This window comes from Myxocyprinus asiaticus, chromosome 20 (assembly GCF_019703515.2).
Source record: "Myxocyprinus asiaticus isolate MX2 ecotype Aquarium Trade chromosome 20, UBuf_Myxa_2, whole genome shotgun sequence".
Classification (NCBI taxonomy): domain Eukaryota; kingdom Metazoa; phylum Chordata; class Actinopteri; order Cypriniformes; family Catostomidae; genus Myxocyprinus; species Myxocyprinus asiaticus.
In genome coordinates, this window is record NC_059363.1 from 20,053,167 (window position 1) to 20,075,284 (window position 22,118).

A 22,118-nucleotide genomic window follows, 5' to 3' on the forward strand; every position below is an offset into this window, starting at 1 on the left:
ATCGAGCATACTGTTAATGGGCTGCCATGTGAACTCACCCAAAAATTATTGACAGGCAGAAAGTTTTTTGATTGGCTAAACAAATGGACATCTTTTCTTTTCCTGTGGACATCTTTTCAGCTGCTATTTTCCCAGCGTAGGGCTGTTACATAGACAGGTGTGATATTTCATGGCGGAGTGCCATCCAAAACGAGTCCCCGGTCTGTAGGCCTGTCGGGGATTTCATCGTGAACACATAAGTGTCTTTTAATGTCTCCAGAGCTTGAGGATTTTGACTTCTTTGCCATGTTTTGCCTCATAGAGCAAATGTGTAACTGGGTGTATCAAATTTCACCAGATTATAACATGAAAATAATTAAATATTTAGCAAAGTGCGCAGAGCTCGTCGCTCACATGTCTGCTTCTTGCATGGCGTCATGTGACCGCCCTAATTTACCTAATTTAATACTGAGCAAACTTAAACATATTTAAGTAAATTAAACCATTTGTTTGAATTAAACTGATCAGGAATAATTTAAATTAAATTATTGTGCGTTGGCCTATGTTCATTTTCTCCTTCCACCACCACTATGGAGCTTTCCATGATCATTGTGCAACATGTCTTTCAACACCTTCATCCCGTGAATTCTTTGTTTGGGAGTTTTTCTTTACTGTACCAGTAAAGGGTAAATAATAACGTGCAATAAATTATTAATAAAAGCAACATAGTCTAACTGAATGCAGACTTAATGAAATCAAATATATTTAAAGGTATGCCCATTTTTTATGTGTTGCCATCACCTCCATGTTGTTTGATAGACTAATTACAATGCAGAGTCCAATGACTTAACAATCAGTTGCTGTGCCCAGCATAAGTAATACTAAAATGTGTGTAACATGAAGTAAAACTAGTAAATACACTTTTTGAATACACCCCTGATCATCATGGTTCAGAAACAATGGTAACACTTAAAAAAAAAAAAAATTCAGTTGTAAACATTAGTTAAACATTAGTTAACCTGAACTAACAATGAACAATACTTTTACAGCATTTTTTAATCTTAATGTTAATTAAAACATATTCTAATACATTTGTAAACATTAATGTACTATGAACTAACAATGAACAATTGTATTTTTATTAACGAACATTAACAAAGATTAATGAATGCTGTAAAAAATGTATTGTTAATTGTTAGTTCATGTTAACTAATGTTGTTTACTAATGTTAACTAATGGAACCTTATTGTAAAGAGTTACCGAAACAATAAAACAAGGCTTGTTTTAGCAGCTAAAATTCACATTTAACATATATCCAAGTAAACATCTATTCATTCTCAGTCCATTCTTTCACCACTGTCTCTCACCTTCCTCCCTACTTGTACTTCCCTGAGCAATTTGAAACTTTGTATTGCAGCTCATGTTATTGCCTCAGGACGAACTGCTGTTGCTGTATTCCTCATTTGTAAGTTGCTTTGGATAAAAACATCTGCTATAAATTAATAAATGTAAAAATGTAAGTAAGCTAACTTTACACTAACTGCTGTCTCATATACTACACAAAAATGTGTATGTATAGTGCATTAACTTGGGGGGGGGTTGTAAGGGGGGGCGCCTTTACATGAAAAAAATGCTGTTAATCTTGTAAATTTTGATCACTTGTGATTAGGTTTTTTTTTTTTTTTTTTTTTTTGGTGGTGAGTTTTTGTTGTTTCAAAGGGGGGCGTGACCAAATAAATTTGAGAACCACTGATCTTAGCCAAGGAGCTGCAAAAACCTCATGATCTGCTACACAGCCTCTTCTGTTGAGATTCCCCTGGGCCCTGTTATTCCATATTATACTTCCTGGAACTAAAACATGGTATTAACTAGCCGGCCAATATTCTGACTCTTTTTAATTAAATACATTTTCCCTTTTTTTTTTTTTTTTTTCTCTCTTGAGGGTGCCGAAAATCGTCTGCTTGCATGTGAAGCGACTGAGACATGTAAATGACCAGTCACGGTTTGTTTTGTTGTTATGTGCCATCGTGTTATTACAGTAATAAACCGGTGTGCAACACAGTGTCATTTAAACAGTCCGCATATCAGAGCCGTGGCAGACGCGTTTGAGCTCATAATGTTGAAGTGTTCGCCTGTTTCATTCTCCCTCTCCTCAACAGGTCCCTGTAACTTTCAACTGTCTTGTCTAATGAGAAAAAGGCAAATATCAATAAAAGTAAAATATACATTTGAAGTCAGAAGTTTATATACACTTAAGTTGAAGTCATTAAAACTCATTTTTTAACCACTCCACAGATTTTATTTGAGCAAACTATAGTTTTGGCAAGTTGTTTAGGACATTTACTTTGTGCATGACACGAGTAATTTTTACAACAATTGTTTACAGACAGATTTTTAATTGACTATATCACAAGCTGCTGATAGAGAAGCCCCCTGCGTTTCTCCTTTCTGGGAACATTTTCTTTTTGCAGTCAATTACAACAGCGATGGTCAAAAGACGTTTACAAGACAGGCACTGTTTGCAGAGCAAATAACGAACCGTACCGAAACATGACCCTAAAAATGTGATACAAACCGAACCTTGAGAAATTCGAACCGTTACACCCCTAGTAAATATAGTGCTAAATAAGAGTTTATTTATTTATTTATTTTTGAAATTTTATGTTTGTTATTTACTATATTATATTGTGTGATATATCGGCATTGTATCAGCCTATTGGCCACACTGCTCTTTGGATATTGGCATCGAACAAAAAAATATTTTCTGGGATTTTGCCGATAACAATAAACAGATGATATTTTGCATCCAAAATTTTTTTTGTAGAAGTCTTATATTGTACTAGTTCCCTCTTACAACATATGAATAGAATAACATGATAATATTGATTGTTGATATTATTAATCGAAACAATATTTTGAAAGAAAAGAGGTCTTTATTATTTAAAACTGAAGCATTCAAGTAAGAACAAAACAAAATACTGCTCTGCTGTAAGGTGAAATGTGCAGCATACAGGCAAGAAGCAAAAATATGACATTGTAATAAAAGTCACCAAATGCAAACTTCTTTCAAACACAGCACAAGAAAAAAAACAATTATTGTATTTGTAAACAAATTACACTCTTCTGTAAAATTTTGCATAAATTCAAAGATGCAAAAAAAAAAAAACGAACAAAAAAACTAGCCTATAGTATTTTTAATTAAATGACTAACTTCAAGTTCTGTCCAATATTGCACAAAGATACCAGAAAAAAGTTAAACAGTTGTAGAATTTGCAAAAAAAAAAAAAATAAAACTTCCAAACCATTTCAGGTTCATCAAATATTACACTTAGGAAACTCCAGGACAAAAACAGCATATGTAAACAAATGACACTACTGTAAACAAAGTCCACAATTTAAAGACAAAAAGTTAAAATAGTCTTTATAATTTAAAGTAGTCACTAGGACAGAGGAAACTGGTTTTCAGCAGCTTTTGTTTTTTTTTTTGCCATTAACTGGGTTTCTTTGGATTCACATACAGTTGTGCTCAAAAGTTTGCATACCCTTGGAGAATTGGTAATATATGTACCATTTTTAAAGAAAACATGAGTGAGCAGGCAGAACACATTTCTTTTATTTCTTATGGGATTCATATTCAACTGTAGGTTATAACAGAATGGCACAATCATAAAACAAAACATGCCAACAGTGAAAAAAATGAAATGACCCCTGTTCAGATATCTGCATACCCTTAGTTCTTAATACTGTGTATTGTCCCCTTTAGCATCTATGACAGCATGCAGTCTTTTGTAATGGTTGTCTATGAGGCCCCAAATTTTTGCAGGTGGTATAGCTGCCCATTCGTCTTGAAAAAATGCCTCCAGGTCATGCAAATTCGTTGGTCGTCTTGCATGATCTGCACGTTTGAGATCTCCCCAGAGTGGCTCGATGATATTAAGGTCAGGAGACTGTGATGGCCACTCCAGAACCTTCACCTTTTTCTGCTGTAACCACTTGAGGGTCAACTTGGCCTTGTGCTTAGGGTCATTGTCCTGCCGGAATGTCGAAGAGCGTCCCATGCGCAGCTTTTGTGCAGAAGAATGCAAATTGTCTGCCAGTATTTTCTGATAACATGCTGCATTCATCTTGCCATCAATTTTCTCAAGATTCCCCAAGCCTTTAGAGCTCACACACCCCCAAAACATCAGTGAGCCACCACCATGCTTCACAGTGGGGATGGTATTCTTTTCACTATTTTCCTTGTTGACCCCTCTCCAAACATAGCGCTTATGGTTGTGACCATAAAGCTCTATTTTGGTCTCATCACTCCAAATTACAGTGTGCCAGAAGCTGTGAGGTGTGTCAAGGTGTTTTTTTGTGGCATTGGCGCAGTAAAGTCTTCTTTCTGGCAACTCGACCATGCAGCTCATTTTTGTTCAAGTATCGTCATATTGTGCTCCTTGAAACAACCACACCATCTTTTTCCAGAGCAGCCTGTATTTCTCCTGAGGTTACCTGTGGGTTTTTCTTTGTATCCTGAACAATTCTTCTGGCAGCTGTGGCTGAAATCTTTCTTGGTCTACCTGACCTTGGCTTGGTATCAAGAGATCCCCGAATTTTCCACTTCTTAATAATTGATTGAACAGTAGTGACTGGCATTTTCAAGGCTTTGGATATCCTTTTATATCCTTTTCCATCTATATAAAGTTCCATTACCTTGTTACTCAGGTCTTTTGACAGTTTTTTTTTTTTTGTTTGTTTTTTTTTTATTGCTCCACATGGTTCAGTATCTAGCCTGCTCAGTGTGTTCACGTGAGAGCTAACAAACTCATTGACTATTTATACACAGACACTAATTGCAATTTAAAAAGCCACAGGTGTGGGAAATTAACCTTTAATTGCCATTTTAAACCTGTGTGTGTCACCTTGTGTGTCTGTAACAAGTCCAAACATTCAAGGGTATGTAAACTTTTGATTAGGGCTATTTGGGTGATTTCTGTTATCATTATGATTTAAAAAGGAGCCAAACAACTATGATAATAAATAGCTTCATATGATCACTATCCTTAAATAAAAGACATATGCATGATCAGTCATATTTTAAAAATCAATGCTAAAATGTCACAATTTCTGCCAAAACTTTTTGAACACAACTGTATGTTTCAAGTTGTGCGACAAAAACACCAGCCTGTCAACAGCATCTGGCTTGAGAGCAGCACGGTGGCGTTACAATATTTCCTCCTGTGCTGAAAGCCCTCTCAGAAGGGCTGCTTGAAGTAGGGATGTACAAGTACTTTTTTGCTAGTTTCCCCAGTCTAGGGAAATGTATTTCTTGTGTTTTCCACCAGTCAAGTGGATTTACATCACTGTCCACCTCAGGTATCATTAAGTAGCTCTTGATCTCCTTTTCAATAACAATGTGCAGAGACTCGCCTCTGAATTCCTTTTGTTTCTTGAAATAACTGCCAAAAGACTTTTTTATCTTTTTTGCTGGCTCCCTGGTGTCATCATCACCTTTTTCAACTTCTGCTGTCATAGCCTGAGCAGAAGCAGTTAAGGGGCCTGGGGTAGGGCTGTCTTCCTCTGCCATCATAGCCATGAGTTCTGTCATCACTGCTGTCCCAATGGCTTTGATCCTGTCATCATCATTGTAGCGGTTTTTGAACCGGGGGTCAAGTTGATGCCAAACTTAGCAGCTCATCCACACAGTCTTCTGTGTACTTTGTGTTCAGGTACTCCAGAATGGTTTTTTTTTTTTTGTTTTTTTTTTTTTGGTTAGGTCTGTGTCATCAAACTTCACCACTAGGACTTCAGTGTTGAACAAGGCCAACACAGGTTTTAAGTAAGAAACTGTTACAAGTTGCTCACCTGAAAGAGCGTCTGTAAATTCTAGCAGAGGACCAAGTGCTTTGCTTACCGCCTCCAGCACCTCAACATCTTGCCATGTTGGCACAAGGTGCCTGTGCTTTTTGTCTGCAGTCAACACATGACGAATGGCCTTGTCTTGCTCAATAAATCTCTCAATCATGTGCTGTCTTGAGTCACATCTTGTTGGTCTCCAATGGCTCTTTTTATTCTAGGATCCCGCATGCTCCTCTCTGGAAAACATTTAAAATAGACATAAAATAATTTTTTGAGTCAATTGAACATTCAAAGTGTGCAGGTATGACATTACAATATTATCTAATATACATTATTTATTTAATATTATAATTTAATATGAATATATTATATTTAATTTATATTCATGTTACATGTATTATATTACTGTCATATAGCAGCTATGCTTATTATCATAGTTCCTTTTTGTATTTTTAAACATCCCAACAAATACAAGATCTATTTTCCTTAATTTGCATCTTCTGCACTTCATGCGCAAGAGTTTGGCGACATGACTCGTACAATTTAGGCAGCGCTGTTTGACTGAAATATTTTCACTCAGGCAGTGTGTATCTTGGGTTTAAAGTCTTCAAAAGTTGTTTAAAACCATCTTTCTCAACCGCTTGAATTGGCACCATGTCTTTTGCGATGTAATTGGTGACAGCGTTTGTTATAACTTGCCATCTGTCGCTTTTTTTGTCGTAAGAACATTTTTTGCTAAATGATTCGGCCAAAGTTTGTTGAATGTGTTTTTTTTTTTTTTTTGCTTTTACCCTGTACTGTAGGCGTGTTGTGTTCAGTTGACTCGCGAAGCTTTTCATATTCAGTGCGGTGGGTAGTTCGAAGATGGTGAAACAGGTTGGCCATCGAGCTGCTTTTGACTGTAACCGATTTTCGGCACAATTTGCAGATTGGCGTCTTTTGACTAGCATCTGACCTTTCAAAACCAAACCACCTCCATGCTATTGATGATGACCCACGTCTAGCAATTAAATCTAGCGTGGGTTGCGAGGTTGTTGGTGTTTGATGATCTTCTCCTCTCACCGTTTCTTTGCTCATTTTTAACTTCTGTCATACACACCGCAATATAATGTGCAACATCACAATCTTAATGCGCATGTGCAGTAGTATATACTGCTTTGCTACAGCACACAGTGAATTTGTGGACTCTTAATATGGGTTTTTGATTGGTTTTTGAAAATGAGTGACATACTCGATAATGTGATTTTGCATATCGTTAAAACAACAATTGCGATATTATCGTAGACTATATATCACACACCCCAATTTTCAGAATGTCCTTCATTTTTTGACTGTCCAAAATGCATATTTAGGGTGCATCAAAATAATCCACACGACTCCAGTTAACAAATAAAGGTCTTCTGAACCCAAACGATTGATTAATTTTAGAAACAAAACAATACTTATATAATTTTTAACTACAAATGTTCACTTCCGTACATCTCTGTGAAGTGCGCTCATGAGAGGAATGACAAAAAATGGAGGACATTCACTTGCATTGTTTAGAGGAGGAGGCCTGAAATGAAATCCTATAAGTCTTAAATTCTGTTTTGATGAAGAAAGAAACTCAAATACATCTTGGATGGCCTGAGGGTGAGTAAATTATCAGCAAATGTTCATTTTTGTGTGAACTATTCATTTAAGAGAAATAGTAGGAGTATTTATGTCTCTACATGTAGAGTGAAAAGCAATAGAATAAAGTGACAAAATGTGATACTGATAGTGTTGTAGGTGAATCAGTTACACTTCTTGTAAGCAGATTAGAGCTATTGCAGAGCATCACTCCTATTCTGATACATACTAAATTGATGGACATTATTTTTGATAAGAATATACTGGAACTACTGAAAAAAGCTTTTTAATTAGTTAAATTTGAGGTTATATAAAAAAAGACTCTTCTAATACTTACCAGTACAAAAATAAATCCTCTTGAATCTTACTGGCCTTTTAGTGCCTAGAAGGAAAAAAAAAAAAAACATGGTATAAAACATGGTATTTACATGATTAAGACTTGATGACATTTACTCACTTTAACTTGCATTTACATACACATTTACAACTTGTTCATTTGACCAGATGCTTCTTTTTTCGAGTCAGAGAATTTTAGGTTATTTTAAAAACAACATACAAAAGCCTTGATGAAATAAGAAGAATGACTGTGGTACAGACGGCAGAAACAAAAATATGTAAATATAAACAAACCTGCTGGGGGGAGGGGGTTCTGATACGCTGCACCATCATCTTCATCCTCATTTTCATCCTCCTCATCAGATTGTTCGTCCTCAAAGTTAGTTTCAGTGCAGCATAGAGTGCCCAAAACACATCACTTTCAACAATTCCTAGATTAAACATGAAAAATACATAGTTTATTGGTTGTAGGTACAGTAGTACAGAAATGAGTCGCTAAACTAAGCTAAGCTAATCAGTCGTGGCAGTCTCGTGTGTGATGTTAAAGCGCTTTTTGTCACTTTTAGAGTGTCTACTAAATAAATACACCAAAATTAAATGCGCATCGATGCTTACACAAGTTGTTTTCTTCTAAATTAGCCCAGTTTTATATAACTTTGTAAATAATCCATTGTTTTGCCTGCATCCAAACAGCTCAAACATGGCACTCATCCCCCCACTATCACCTGTACAATGAGACTCCTCCCACTGCTGTGAATGAAACTCTTATGTACCTGAATTCACAAAATGAAGCACATTTTACAAAGTGTGCTTTTACAAAGCAAATTGCAGAAAAGAATGCATTACCCTCATGCAGTCACGTCACCATGCCCGTCTTGCTATTTATAAATATTTGTGAATTTCCCATACTGTAGTATTTATTTATATTTTGGATATAATAGGCAAATTTAATGTTCTTATGAATTCACAACATTAAACGTGTGATGGTTTACAAATTTTCTGACATTACTGGTATTCATTTTATGATAGACATACAGTATAATGCAGCCTAATAAAGAGATCAATCCAAGTCAAATCATTTCCATAAGTGGCCCAGACCAAGTGTCCTAATCTGGCCAAGCTGTGTTGAGCCAGAATCGGCCCAGTGCTTTAACGGCGTAACTAAAACTCACGTGAGGCAACCGGCTGCGGGTATCACTCGGCCCAGATCATATCTGCCAATGCAGAGTCTGAGCTGCAGGTGCCGCTAGGCTTCTGAGCTCGGGCCGATTACTACATGCTACCTGGGTCACCAGTCTTCGTCATGCCTTTTTGGCCACTTATTTGATTCATGGCTTATATCGGTTAACCGGTTAATACTCACGGTTACTTGGTTAAAAGAATTTGCCAAAATTTGCATCCCTAACACACACACATATGCAATGTAATATATGCAAGTTCAATACATAATATCTATTATTGATGGAATTTTTAACCAGCTAAAATGTGACAAAAATACTGAAATAAAATAAAATAATTTTTGTAAAATAATATTGTCGTAATGTACCAAGTTAAAAGGTCCCCTGTATAGTTAGCAGTATTCTATCAAATGAGAATTTCTTTCATATGTAAGCAAAATGGACATCATAACAAAAAAATATACCCAAATTAATCTGAATTGAATTGAGAGCTTGTGAATCAGAATTGAAGGAAATCTGTATCAGTACCCTAGTGTGAATGCTGTTTTCCGAACTCTGAACTGGTTTTGCACAACAGCTCCTGCCTCATCATTAGTGAAATCCACGATGCACTGTTTTTATTTGTAACAGGGTCAGTTTGATCACTACTCAGATCTCAAGTCAGTGGAAAAGCGACAGAACTAGGTTGAGTATGTATGACTGCACATACATAACATTTCTTCCAAATTCCAAATAAAATTTTGTCATTTAGAGCATTTGTTTGCAAAAAAATGACAACTTGTCAAAATAATAAAAAACAAGAAATAAAAACAGTTTTTTCAGACCTCGAATAATGCAAAGAAAACAAGTTCATATAAATTTTTAAACAACACAGTACTAACGTTTTAACAGAGTTCAGAAATCAACATTTGGTGGAATAACCCTGATTTTCAATCACCGCTTTCATGAGTCTTGGCATGCTCTCTGCCAGTCTTTCACATTGCTGTTAGGTGACTTTATGCCTCTCCTGCCACAAAAATTCTAGCAGCTCGGCTTTGTTTGATGGCTTGTGGCCATCCATCTTCCTCTTGATCACATTTTCAATGGGGTTCAGGTCTGAAGATTGGGCTGGCCATGACAGGGTCTTGATTTGGTGGTCCTCCATTCACACCTTGATTGAGCGGGCTGTGTGGTATTGAGCATTGTCCTGCTGGAAAAACCATGTTGGGGAACATTGTCAGAGCAGAAGGAAACAAGTTTTCTTCCAGGATATCCTTGTACGTGGCTTGATTCATGCATCCTTCACAAAGATGAGTCTGCCCGATTCCAGCCTTGCTGAAGCACCCCCAGATCATCACTGATCCTCCACCAAATTTCACAGTGGGTGCGAGACACTGTGGCTTGAATGCCTCTCCAAGTCTTCGTCTAACCATTAGACGATCAGGTGGAGGATCGGTGATAATCTGGGGATGCACCAGCAAGGCTGGAATTGGGCAGATTCATCTTTGTGAAGGTCTTTTTTTGAACCATCTGCTACACCAATAATGATTCCAATGTAAGAGTGGAATCATTATTGTGGAAAAGTGCGGCCAGTTTACAATGTGAACCAGCGGAGCACAGGCTCGGCACGAGAATCATCGCAATTTCGTTGGAAAAATGCTAACGGTACTTTCGTTTTGCAATGTTTAGATATTGTGTGAGTCATGTCTTACCGCTAAATGCCGGGTTTAGGCAAAAAGCCAAAATGAACATATATTTTAGGTTTTAGATTTGACGGCGGTAGCGAGAGTATCATCCAGTTTAAATATGGTGATCTACTACTGCTCAGGTGATTGAAAGCCAACTTGCGCCGTGTGGTAGACGTTATAGACTACACTCTTAAACTTTCAAAGTGCTGTATATCGATACAGATGCAGCTACATCGATACACGCAATGCAAGGAGAACATGACGCATTATCGCCGTATCAATATTTTGAACACCGCTCTAATAAAAATGAGAAATCCTTTAAAAATCTAATTTAAAACACTTTGTAGAAATCTAATCTTCGAGTAATTTTGTTTCATATGTTTTATTTTTTTTACATTTAAAGCATTATTACTACTCTGGATGGTTACCCCAACATGACATTTTTTACTTTAAGCCCCAGAAAAAAAAATATATAAAAATGACTGTATTCAAGTATTTGTTTTTGTGTGAAATGCATTTTTTTTAATATATAAATTTTGGAATTAATTTAATAGATCTGAATAGAAAAAAAAATTTTCACGTCAGTTGCCAAAAGCTGCATTTACTAGGTTTAAAGGGATAGCTCACTCTAAAATTACAATTCTGTCATCATTTAGGGTGCTTGACACTTCGTTTGTTTGCCAACCAGAGTTTGATTACTACCCCCTGTCTATGCCCCCGCACATTTCTGATCTTATTGTATTTTTTGGGTCAGAATGACTGCATGATTGAAGTATCATGCAAGTAGAGCACAGACTCAAATTATATGCCATCAAAAGCGTATCACTTCCGCAATTTAGGACAGATTGCATTCATAGCAGCAGCGAACTGTACCATAGTCCCGATAAACCATAAAGGTCTTGATATACTTCCTACGAAATCGAAAAACGAACAGGTGAGAAGTCAATTAGAACAAAATCTGGCCAAAAAGGTGTATGCGTTCATTTCTTGTGAGTTATTGAAAAGTTCTTTAGAGCACCAGTGTGTCTCGTGCCACTTTTTACCCTTTCTGTTGATGATATAAGCTCACTGGCTGCACGCAACAACAAACAGCGTGAGCCATGATGTTTGATTCATGAACAAATTACTCTTTTGAATATTTATCTTTTTCGCACTAACTTTAGAAGATATTCATTTAACAGCTGGTGTCGTATGGATGACGATATTATTGGCCGATATTAGCCTTTCACCGATATATCGGTATCGGCGTATATGTTTACCGATATACGCAGATATGAACACTTTTTCTGAACATATAATGCAGAAAACAATGCTTTAGTACAGGGGTGTCAAACTCAGTTCCTGGAGGGCCGCATCCCTGCAGAGTTTAGTTTCAGCCCTGCTCCAAAATGCCTCCTTGTAATCTTCAAGCACTCCTGAAGACCTTGATTAGCTGCTTCAGGTGTGTTTAATTAGGGTTGGAGCTAAACTCTGTTGGACTGTGGCCCTCCAGGAACCGAGTTTGTCACCCCTGCTTTAGAATCTCCAGCCAGGTCTTCTAAGCAACCAAATTGTCCCGGTTGTTAGGGAGGGTAGAGTCACGTGGGGTAACCTCCTCGTGGTCGCTGTAATGTGGTTCGTTCTCGGTGGGGCGCGTGATGAGCGTGGATGCCGCGGTGGGAGGCGTGAAGCCTCCACACGTGCTATGTCTCCGTGGCAATGCGCTCAACAAGCTACGTGATAAGATGCGTGGGTTGATAGTCTCAGACGTGGAGGCAGCTGGGATTCGTCCTCCGCCACCCAGATTGAGGCGAATCACTACGCAACCACGAGGACTTAAAAGCGCATTGGGAATTGGACATTCCAAATTGGGTGAAAAAAAAAAACTTTAGAATTGCTGTCATTACATAGTTTGTCCAGCAGAGCGCATTCCGACTCCATTGTTTACAGAGTTGACTCTGAGCTGACACTCTGCAGACAGGGCGGAGTTGAGCGGTGTCTCGGTAAGTTGCTAACTAGTTTGTGAAATACATACTGGAAAGTTAATAAACAATGACCCCATCATTTTATATAACTAATATAACGTTAACCCTGTCCTTGACAACCATGTCACTCAGGTCTGTTTGCTGTTAGCCAGCTATAGTTTGTCAGTGCAGTCAGTAATGTAGCAGGTTGAAAGGTAAACATCAGAACATCTTTTAGCAGCTCAGCAGACAACAGTGCGGTGGTGGATTGTGTCTGTTGAGTGTTGATTTCACACTACGTTGTTACCTAGTTGGTGAGACGCAATGCTGGTCCATCTTTTATTCTCCGTGACAACGAGCTTATAGCTAACTAGCTAACCACGTAGCTATTTTCATTGCTTGTCAGCTGAGTGGAAGCTAATGTGTAAACATGTATTTACCAAACTGTTTTGTTCAGGATTCACAGTTTGGTACCCCCTTCAGCCGAACAATTCCAGTCATAGCATTTGCAATATGTAATATTTAAAAGTCTGGTTTTCCACTGTTGAAAGTGTCCCCCGAACTTGTATAGCAGAATACGGTGTAACACCGCTGCCGTTGTTTTTCTCTTGTCTCGACAGGTGTAAATGCTTCTTGTTTTACAACCTGCCAATAACTGACTGGCAGTTTTAATATAGTCAGCATTTGACTGATACTAAACTGTACTACTGATGTTTATTTAGCTATTTATTTTATTTTTATTTATTCTTTATTTTAATGGTCAGCAACTGACTGACACTAAACATACAGTACTGATGTTTATTTAGGTATTTTATTTTATTTTTATTCTTTATTTTAATGGTCAGCATTTGTCTGATACTAAACAGTACTGATGTTTATTTAGCTATTCATTGTATTTTTATTTATTCTTTATTTTCTCAGTGTTCATTTCTAGAATTAGTTGACAATGTATAATAAAAATATCAAATATTCTTTGATAAAAATATTTAAGAAAGCAACCTTCTGAGTACCTTTGCATAGTCATATCGGTGCAAAATCGGTGCACAATCCACATAGAAAAGGTCTGTTTTCATTCCAGCTGAAAAATGTAATATATCGGCCACCATATCGGTAATCTTTGAATTTTCCCCCTATAAAATCAGTATCGGTCTCAAAAATCCCATATCGGTCGGGCTCTACTACTGAGCTAAGATATATTTCTTCAAATGTGTTCTTGTGAAGAAAGAAAGTCATGCACACCTTGGATATCATGAAGGTGAGTAACTAATGAGAGAATTTTCAATTTTTGGGTGAACAATCCCTTTAAGAAAACGAAACAGCAGGCTAATGAGTCTGTTCACTTGATCTTAGCATAGCATTTTCTGCACTGCCTATAATCTTTGACACTTCCAGTGTAATTATGAATGGTATAAAATATGGGCTATTTGAGTTGTATTAAATTGACTAATTACAGTTTCATGTAATGATTATTAAACAACTCTTTATTTGAATAGAAGAACAGTGTGTTGAAGTGAGTTGTTTGACTTCTGTTGAGAATCAAGTTGTTTTCAACTATAGTAAAGGTAGCACGATACAGAAAGGGCCAATAAAAGTAATTAGCTTTTTTGGTAGCAGAAATATTTATTTTGCTTTTATCTTTATGGACCTTCTTGTGTTTTAAATGTTATGTTATATATATTACAATAAACAACTCTTATATTAAATTATTCTCTGGAGAAATTAAGTTAAAAATTAACATGTACATGTAAATTAACATAGCCTCTGTATTGTAATGCATATCGTATTGTGAAATTGTTGGTGCTACCCAGCTCTATTTTTTTTATTACCCCAGACAACTTTATTTGTCAATGACCCTTTTACCGAAAATTCCATGGCATCATATCACTCATCCCTTTATCACTCTGTCTTTCTATTTCTGGTGAACTAAATCAAACATAGTCACGTTCTCTTGTTTTTGTTCTGTGTCCACAGATCCCCAGAGTCCTGCCAAAATTGTCCGTGCCAGCAAACCTAGGTCCAGAAAGACCAGCAAGGTAAGACACTCTTACATAGTAAATCAGCAAGGTGAGGCAATATAAACTGCCTTACATGTACTAAATGGTTAACAATGAACAATGAATCACTGTCATGTAGAAAGTACATGAATTCAGATGGGCAGATACAGATTGCTGTTCGTCTGTCTGTTTGTGTAAATCTGCATTTTTTTCCACCAGTCTGTTTGTGTAACAGTCTAGAGTCTGGGTGTCCTGAATCAGGGGTCAGCAGCAACCAGTCATAGATCAGCTTGGCTTGTGTTTGTGTTTAAGTGGATTAGGCTGCACAATTAATCGTATTAAAATCGCTATCACGATTTCTGCCTCTCACTGTTAATTGAGCATAATCGTCTGTGATATTAGTGAGCTAACAAACAGAAATTATCAGCCAGGTAAAGTTGCAAATTGTTGCTCATTTTTATAATAGGATGTGTCTACAGATGATAGGTCAAATCACAAGTGCTTTTGAGTCTATTTTCACCACCAATCAAGCTCTCTTCAGAAGTTCGCCATTGGCCAATCACTTTTTCAGTTTTGAGCACACGCTGACATACGGAGCCGCAGATTTTTACGAGTATGTTTCTTATGTGTTTCGCTTTGATACGAGGCACGCATCAGAAAGCTGGAACATGCTGCTTTCGGAGACTATGTGGAGGTAGGATGAAAATCAGGTGCCTTTCAAACTGTTTTGAGACCAGTCATTCAACAACTCTCTGTTCAACCATTAACTGATTACGCAGCAACTCGGTTGAATAAACTTTGGTTGCAGTGCGGTGTTACAGTGGTTTTAGAGTGGTTCTGTGCTCAGTATCGATGAATTTCATCTTTTGCGCTCATTATATATTATACACAGAACAGCTGTGCTCTGAGTTTGGTTTGGTTCGTGTGCATCACTAATGTGTGTTGACCGCACTAAAAAGCACTCCAGATTTACCTCTGTACATTTGCATAATTTCAGGTATGTTTGGCCATTACAAGTGTCTAAAAAAATCTAAAGTAAACCTATGGCGCCAGGGTTTTGTGGGTCAAGGAGGAGATAAGAGCATTTCACCATGTTTGGATGGAGCACCAGAGCCTGCCAAAATTGTTGTCAACAGAAACAACACACACTTCCTTCAGTTTCTTTTTCTTTTTTTTCTTTTTTTTTTTTTACATCAAAGTAAAGGCTTGAGACCGTTTAGCATTACCACCTGCTAAATTATTACAGAAATATATTACTACTGTTTATTGCAATAATAATAAAAAAAGTAAATAATTTTTTTAAGAGAACTTGAGAGTTAAAAACCCTTAAATTGGAAGTAAAGCATGGGCAAAACATGACTTAATTTTGGTCAAAAAGAATAATTTACTTGTTTGTAGTTTTAACACCTTGTTCAACATGAGAGCTGCTGTTTAATGTAATTTTGTTTATTTCAGAAAAAATATCAAAGCTGTGGCAACGGTATTTTTATTTCCAAATCGTGCAGCCCTGCATTAAAAAATAAAATTAAATAAAACTTCAAAGGGCAGAATAATTGTGGTTAAAATGTTAAGCAAAATAATCATGATTATCAGTTTACTCATTATCGTGCAGCCCTAAAGTGGATATTTGTTCCCTCTGTTCAGTCTTTTGTGTGGGTGAGATCGGTACATGAGTTTTTGAATTTTACCTCAGCGGGACATTCCAGAGAGAGCACACTGAAGGCTCAAATTCAGTCCTAACAGGGGCAGTAGAGTCGTCCTCATGACTGACTCCAAGGCATGTTAATTTGTCTCCGCTTACACACAGACACAGCACTTGACAGGTTCCCTTGTACATTTATGACCCTTAGCACATTCATTGGTGTTTGAATCTTATATATTATTAGGCTACCATTTTTAAGTTACATGAAACGTTACTGTATAGTTGGCTTACTTATGGCCTACACTTTTAAACTTAAAAAAACTCCTTCACAAAATGCAGATTATACTGTCTAGCTTTACCATCTGGGACACCCAGGACCCATGTCAGGATGGTAGTGGAATCCAATACGGCACTTGCAATTCTGGGTTGCTTTGCGGCGTGAGGAATGATTGACGTTCCTCCAGTAATAGAAGAAGAACTGATCGAGGAGAAAGGGACTGCCACACTTCCCCCATACTGTCTTAATAGTGTTTTATGTTGTAAATAGTTTCAGAGTTGAAGTGAGGGGTGGAAACTCCTCTTGATGAGTATTTACACACACACTTCAGTAGAGAGGAGCAGCTGGTATTCATAAATCAGTCAAACAGGACAGAATGCATTCTAGAAGAAAGCATTTGCACATAGCCTTACAGTAAGACTCATGAGGGAATAATAATTATGTTTTTAGTTTTGCTGGTTTTCAAATCAATAAGGGAGAAGTTGTAGTGGTTGACTGAAATATTATTATTATTATTTTTTATTAGATCCGATACCGATATCTACAAAGGTGGTAGATGTCCGATATAATGGTGATTATATGTTGTAAATAATCTATTTGTAATAATTTAATGACAGGTATTTAATAAGATGTACATAAAATTGCTGAATTTAAAGGGATATTTCACCCAAAAATGTAAATTCTGTCATCGTTTACTCACCCTCATATTGTTCCAAAACCGTATGACTTTAAAAGGAGATATCAGGCAGAATGTTAGCCTCATTCACCATTCACTTTCATTGTATAGAAAAAGATGCAATAAAAGTGAATGTTGACTGAAAGAGTGTGAATTCTGACACTTTTTTGGGGGTGAACTGGCCCTTGTAAGTGAACATTTATTTACTCAAATGACTAAAAATATTTTAAAACAGAAATAGTGTATAGTTAAAATGATTACTATGTTAATAAGGCTGTCGTTACACTTTTATACTGACACTTCTGTCATTCTGGACATTGTTATTGGCCATTGCGAATATTCTTTGAAATTCCCAGTTATTTTCAAATTAGTGGCTAATATTTGTCCAACTAGTTCGATTCAGGGTTCATAGTTTTGTGTGTTTTGCATGAGTGATGTCCGAGCACAGGATTTCATTGGCTGTAGTTGTGAAGGAATGTGACATGGTTGCAAAATGTAGCTGTTATAATGCACCTTTTTTCAGATTCTTCATTTATCTTTCATGTTCTCTCTTTCTCTCTAAACCCTTCTCCCTGTTTGCAGTCAGGTGACTTCAGTGACATCACAAACTGGCCCACCCCAGGAGAACTCGCCAGTAAGGAGGTGAGGGAGAAATGTTTTTTATCCCCTTTTCTCCCAATTTGGAATGCCCAATTCCCACTACTAGGTCCTCGTGGTGGTGCGGTTACTCACCTCAATCCAGGTGGCGGAGGACAAGTCCCAGTTGCCTCCGCTTCTGAGACAGTCAATCTGCGCATCTTATCACGTGGCTCACTGTGCATGACACTGCTGAGACTCACAGCATGTGGATGCTCATGCTATTCTCCGCTATCCACGCTCAACTTACCACGTGCCCCATTGAGAGCGAGAACCCCTAATCACGACCACGAGGAGGTTTCCCCATATGACTAGCAACCGGGCCAATTTGGTTGCTTAGGAGACCTGGCTGGAGTCACTCAGCACGCCCTGGATTCGAACTGGCGACTCCAGGGGTGGTAGTCAACGTCAATATTCGCTGAGCTACCCAGGCCCCGGGAGAAATGTTTTTAATTCAAGGCCACATCAACGTTAAACCATTTTCATTAGAAAACTTTAAAAAATTTCAGAGTCTCATTGTTATTGATTCCAAAGTATGTGATAATGGGGAGCGCTTTCATAACAGTGGAGGAAAACACCATTCTAGTGTGGATGAGAGGCGTAAACAGATAAATGTATTTTCTGGCGAAAATGTATTTGTGTGGACATGGCCTAGGTCAAGTTATTTTAGTGTATGTTTTAGGTTTATAGATGTTGTATTTTTGTTATAGTCATACATTAATTCATTTCGATGCAAAAAATTCACATTCTTTAATTTTCATATGATTTAAATATTCTTCTGAAGTAACGATTTACAGTTATCATAGCTCCCACCTAAAAGAGGACACAAACATTTCTCAATATGAAGTCCTGCAGTAAGCTAAAGTTCCTAATAATGGTCCCACATTAATTAAATTATATTATTGGTCTATATAATGAAAGTGGAAATGTATACTTTTAAGCTCCCCCAAAAAACATAAAAGTAGTCTATAAAAGTATCCCTTTAAAAACTCTCTCCTGCCTCTAAAATCTCCCTGTGTGTTGGTGTGTTTGTCTGTGTTCAGGACAGAGTTTGAATGCTGTGGATTTAAAGAAAATTCTGGCATCATTTACTCACCTTCATTTGGTTCCAGACCCATATGACTTTCTATCTTCTGTGGAACACAAAGTAGTTGCTAGGATGAATGTAAGCCTCAGCCATTCATTGCATTGTTTTCAATATAATAAATGAATGGTGACTGAGGCTAACATTGTGCCTAACATCTAAGTTACACTAAAGAAAGAATGTGATACAGGTTTGGAACAACAGGAGAGTGAATACGTCTTCCTTTTGGGGTCAACTATTTATTAAGAAACTCTTCTGTACCCTCATGAAAAGTGTTTAAACCTCCATATTACATGCCTCAAGACCTGTTACAAAAATGCCACTTTCCTTAGTTTTACTGACTGCAATGCTGATTTTATTCTGCTGAGTTGAGATGTAATTCAGTGAGTGATTGATTTGATTGCACCTCTCAGCAGCATCATAATGTGATAAATGCACAGGGGAGGAAGGTTACGTCTGGACGGAGGGAGAGAAAGAAGGATCACGGAGGAGAGAAGAGAGAGAAAGAGAGTGGAAGTGATGGGAGTGACAGTAAGGAGAACAGGGAGGCGAATTCAGATCCAATCACAGGACTTTCAAACGAGCAGGAGGCAGAGGATGGAGAGGAGACGCAAAGCAGTGCCCCACGCAGGAGAGGAGGTGAGATAGGCACACACCATAGGGCCACAAATAAACATTCTCACATTCACAATACATGCACATACATGTACATCACACTGTTCCACAGAGCATAAGAGAAGATACTTTCATGCACTTTTATTTGAATGTTACTTTACATTTACATTTATGCATTTGGCAGATGCCTTTATCCAAAGCGACTTACAATGCCCTTATTACAGGGACAATCTCTGTCTGAATGAATGTCCATAAGTTACACAATATCTTAACCAGGCAAGATGCATTAATGCGACCAGTGATAACAGCTATTACTTCCATGTAAATTTGAGTATTTGTCCCAACCAGCAGTCACAGGACATTTTTTAGATTGCTTTGTTTCTATTTTTGCGATATCACACTGGGTAACTCCGCCCACAGTGAAATCTCATTGGTCTAAAATCTTGTGCCACATAACAGTACATTAAACAACAAACATTCCCTGATTTGCTGTGATGGTCAAGGTCCCCACAGTCATGCTTGTAAACCATACTGATGTTCGATTTTTGAGGAAAACATTTTTTTTTTTAGTTGGTTGGTTCTTTTCAATGAACTGGTCAAAACATCCATAGTCATGGTAATTCATTTGTCAGAAGTGTTAGGAACCCTGGATTGTGTGATGTTGAGCATCAGTTTCATGGCCTACCAACAAATTGCTTCTCAACATGGCAGCCACCATGAGTATGGGCCACCCTTATGTAGAATAAAGCGGCTATTTCTAGGCCACTAATATGACTTGAGTCCAGAGCAAGTGAGCGAAACGGAGCATGTGACACTCCGCTCCATAATCCGCTCCATGTGCGTGCGCTCCGCTCAACTGCTCACGGCCCAAGCAAACGCTCCGCTCCCGCTCATGCTCACCAGTAAAAAAAAGTTTGCTCAAATCCTGCTCCAACATGAAATTTCTCAGTAGTAGGCTATACTTGTTACCAGTCACACACACACACACACACACCCGAGCAACTTCCCCTTTGCCTACACGGGCCCCTCTGGGTGAAATATAGGCTATATGCCAACATTTATTAAATTACGAAATGCTTGGTAACGTTCACAACATGGGCTGAGGTGCCCCTCTGGGTGAAATATAGGCTATATGCCAACATTTATTAAATTACGAAATGCTTGGTAATGTACACATCTGGAATTAAATTATGTGATTGTATTGTTGTGTTTTAGTATATAAAACCTCGCTGTTTATTTTGTACTGGTTTACGACGCCTGTTACATATTCGGGTCCACCAGACCTTCCTTATCATTTGTAATCAGTCAAATATTTCTCTTGTTAGCACATATGCCATTGAACATCTTCAAATAATGCCATAAAAAAAAATTCAGTTCTAATGACCTTTATTTACTTTAAACAAGTCATCAAACATGCCTCTACAAGTGATAAAACATATAGTAAGTGCGATGGCACGTAAACTTGCATACACGCAAATTTGCGCTTTTCAGTTTAAACTGGACCTGAGTGAAACAGCCAACCCAGGAATCCACAGTCTTTTCAACTAAAGTTTTTTTGAGTCATTTATCGCAATAATGAAAACATGGACTGGTACATGTTTTCAGAATTACAGGTAAATATTACAGGTAAAAGTGAAACTCATAATTGTTTTTCAGTTGTCTCCACAGAATGATTATACTGTAGATTTGATACATACTGATTTAATGCTATCAGACTTTGGGTCTGTAAATTAAAATGAGCGATTTCTCATCCTAATTTTGTGTTCAGTTTTAAAGGGCGTATTAAGTTATCCAGAAAAGAGCAGTGATTTTTTTTTTTTTCTTCTCTCTTTTTCAGTATTGTTGCTTGATTAATAGCCTATTCCCTTCAATTTTATATGTAGGAATCAGAATCAGAATGAGCTTTATTGCCAAGTATGCTTACACATACAAGGAATTTGTCTTGGTGACAGGAGCTTCCAGTACACATCAATACAAAACAGCAACAAGACAGAGATAATAATAAAAAAAATTTAAATGTAATAGAAAATAAATTATATATAGAAAACACAATAAGACTATATATATATATATATATATATATATATATGTACACACACACACACACACTCTGCTGGTCAAAAGTTTTGAAACACTTAGCTGAAATGTTTCGCATGATCTTAAAAATATTTTGATCTGAAGGCGTATGCTTAAATGTTTGAAATTAGTTTTATAGACAAAAATATAATTGTGCCACCATATTAATTTATTTAATTATAAAAACAAAAATGTAATTAAAAAAAAAAAAAAAGTTTTTGAAATGGATGACTTGTACCAAATAATAAAGAAAAGCAGCCAATAAGTGCCCAACATAGATGGGAACTCCTTCAATACTGTTTAAAAAGCATTCCAGGGTGATACCTCAAGAAGTTGGTTGAGAAAATGCCAAGAGTACATGTCTGCAAATTCTAGGCAAAGGGTGACTACTTTGAAGATGCTAAAATATAACACAGTTTTGATTTATTTTGGATTTTGTTTAGTCACAACCGGAGGGTAGAGTAGCCCAAAACTGTACTCAAGTAAAAGTACAATTACTTAAAAAAAAATTTTTTTACTCAAGTTGAAGTAGAAGTACTAACATAAATAATTACTTGAGTAAG

General features: G+C 37.1%; 1 protein-coding gene across 4 annotated transcripts in view; it reads left to right on the forward strand.

Annotated features, from left to right (window-relative positions):
* LOC127411547 (la-related protein 1B-like) overlaps window positions 1-22,118 on the forward strand; it is a 61,755-nt gene that overhangs the window by 11,175 nt on the left and 28,462 nt on the right. For 2 of the 4 annotated variants that reach the window (XM_051647209.1, XM_051647210.1), the window contains exons 2-4: window positions 14,527-14,588; window positions 17,727-17,786; window positions 19,278-19,503. In XM_051647209.1, the coding sequence (XP_051503169.1) occupies window positions 14,527-14,588; window positions 17,727-17,786; window positions 19,278-19,503 (348 nt within the window). The remainder of the gene's footprint in view (window positions 1-14,526; window positions 14,589-17,726; window positions 17,787-19,277; window positions 19,504-22,118) is intronic. The other 2 variants (XM_051647212.1, XM_051647213.1) reach the window with 2 other exon arrangements.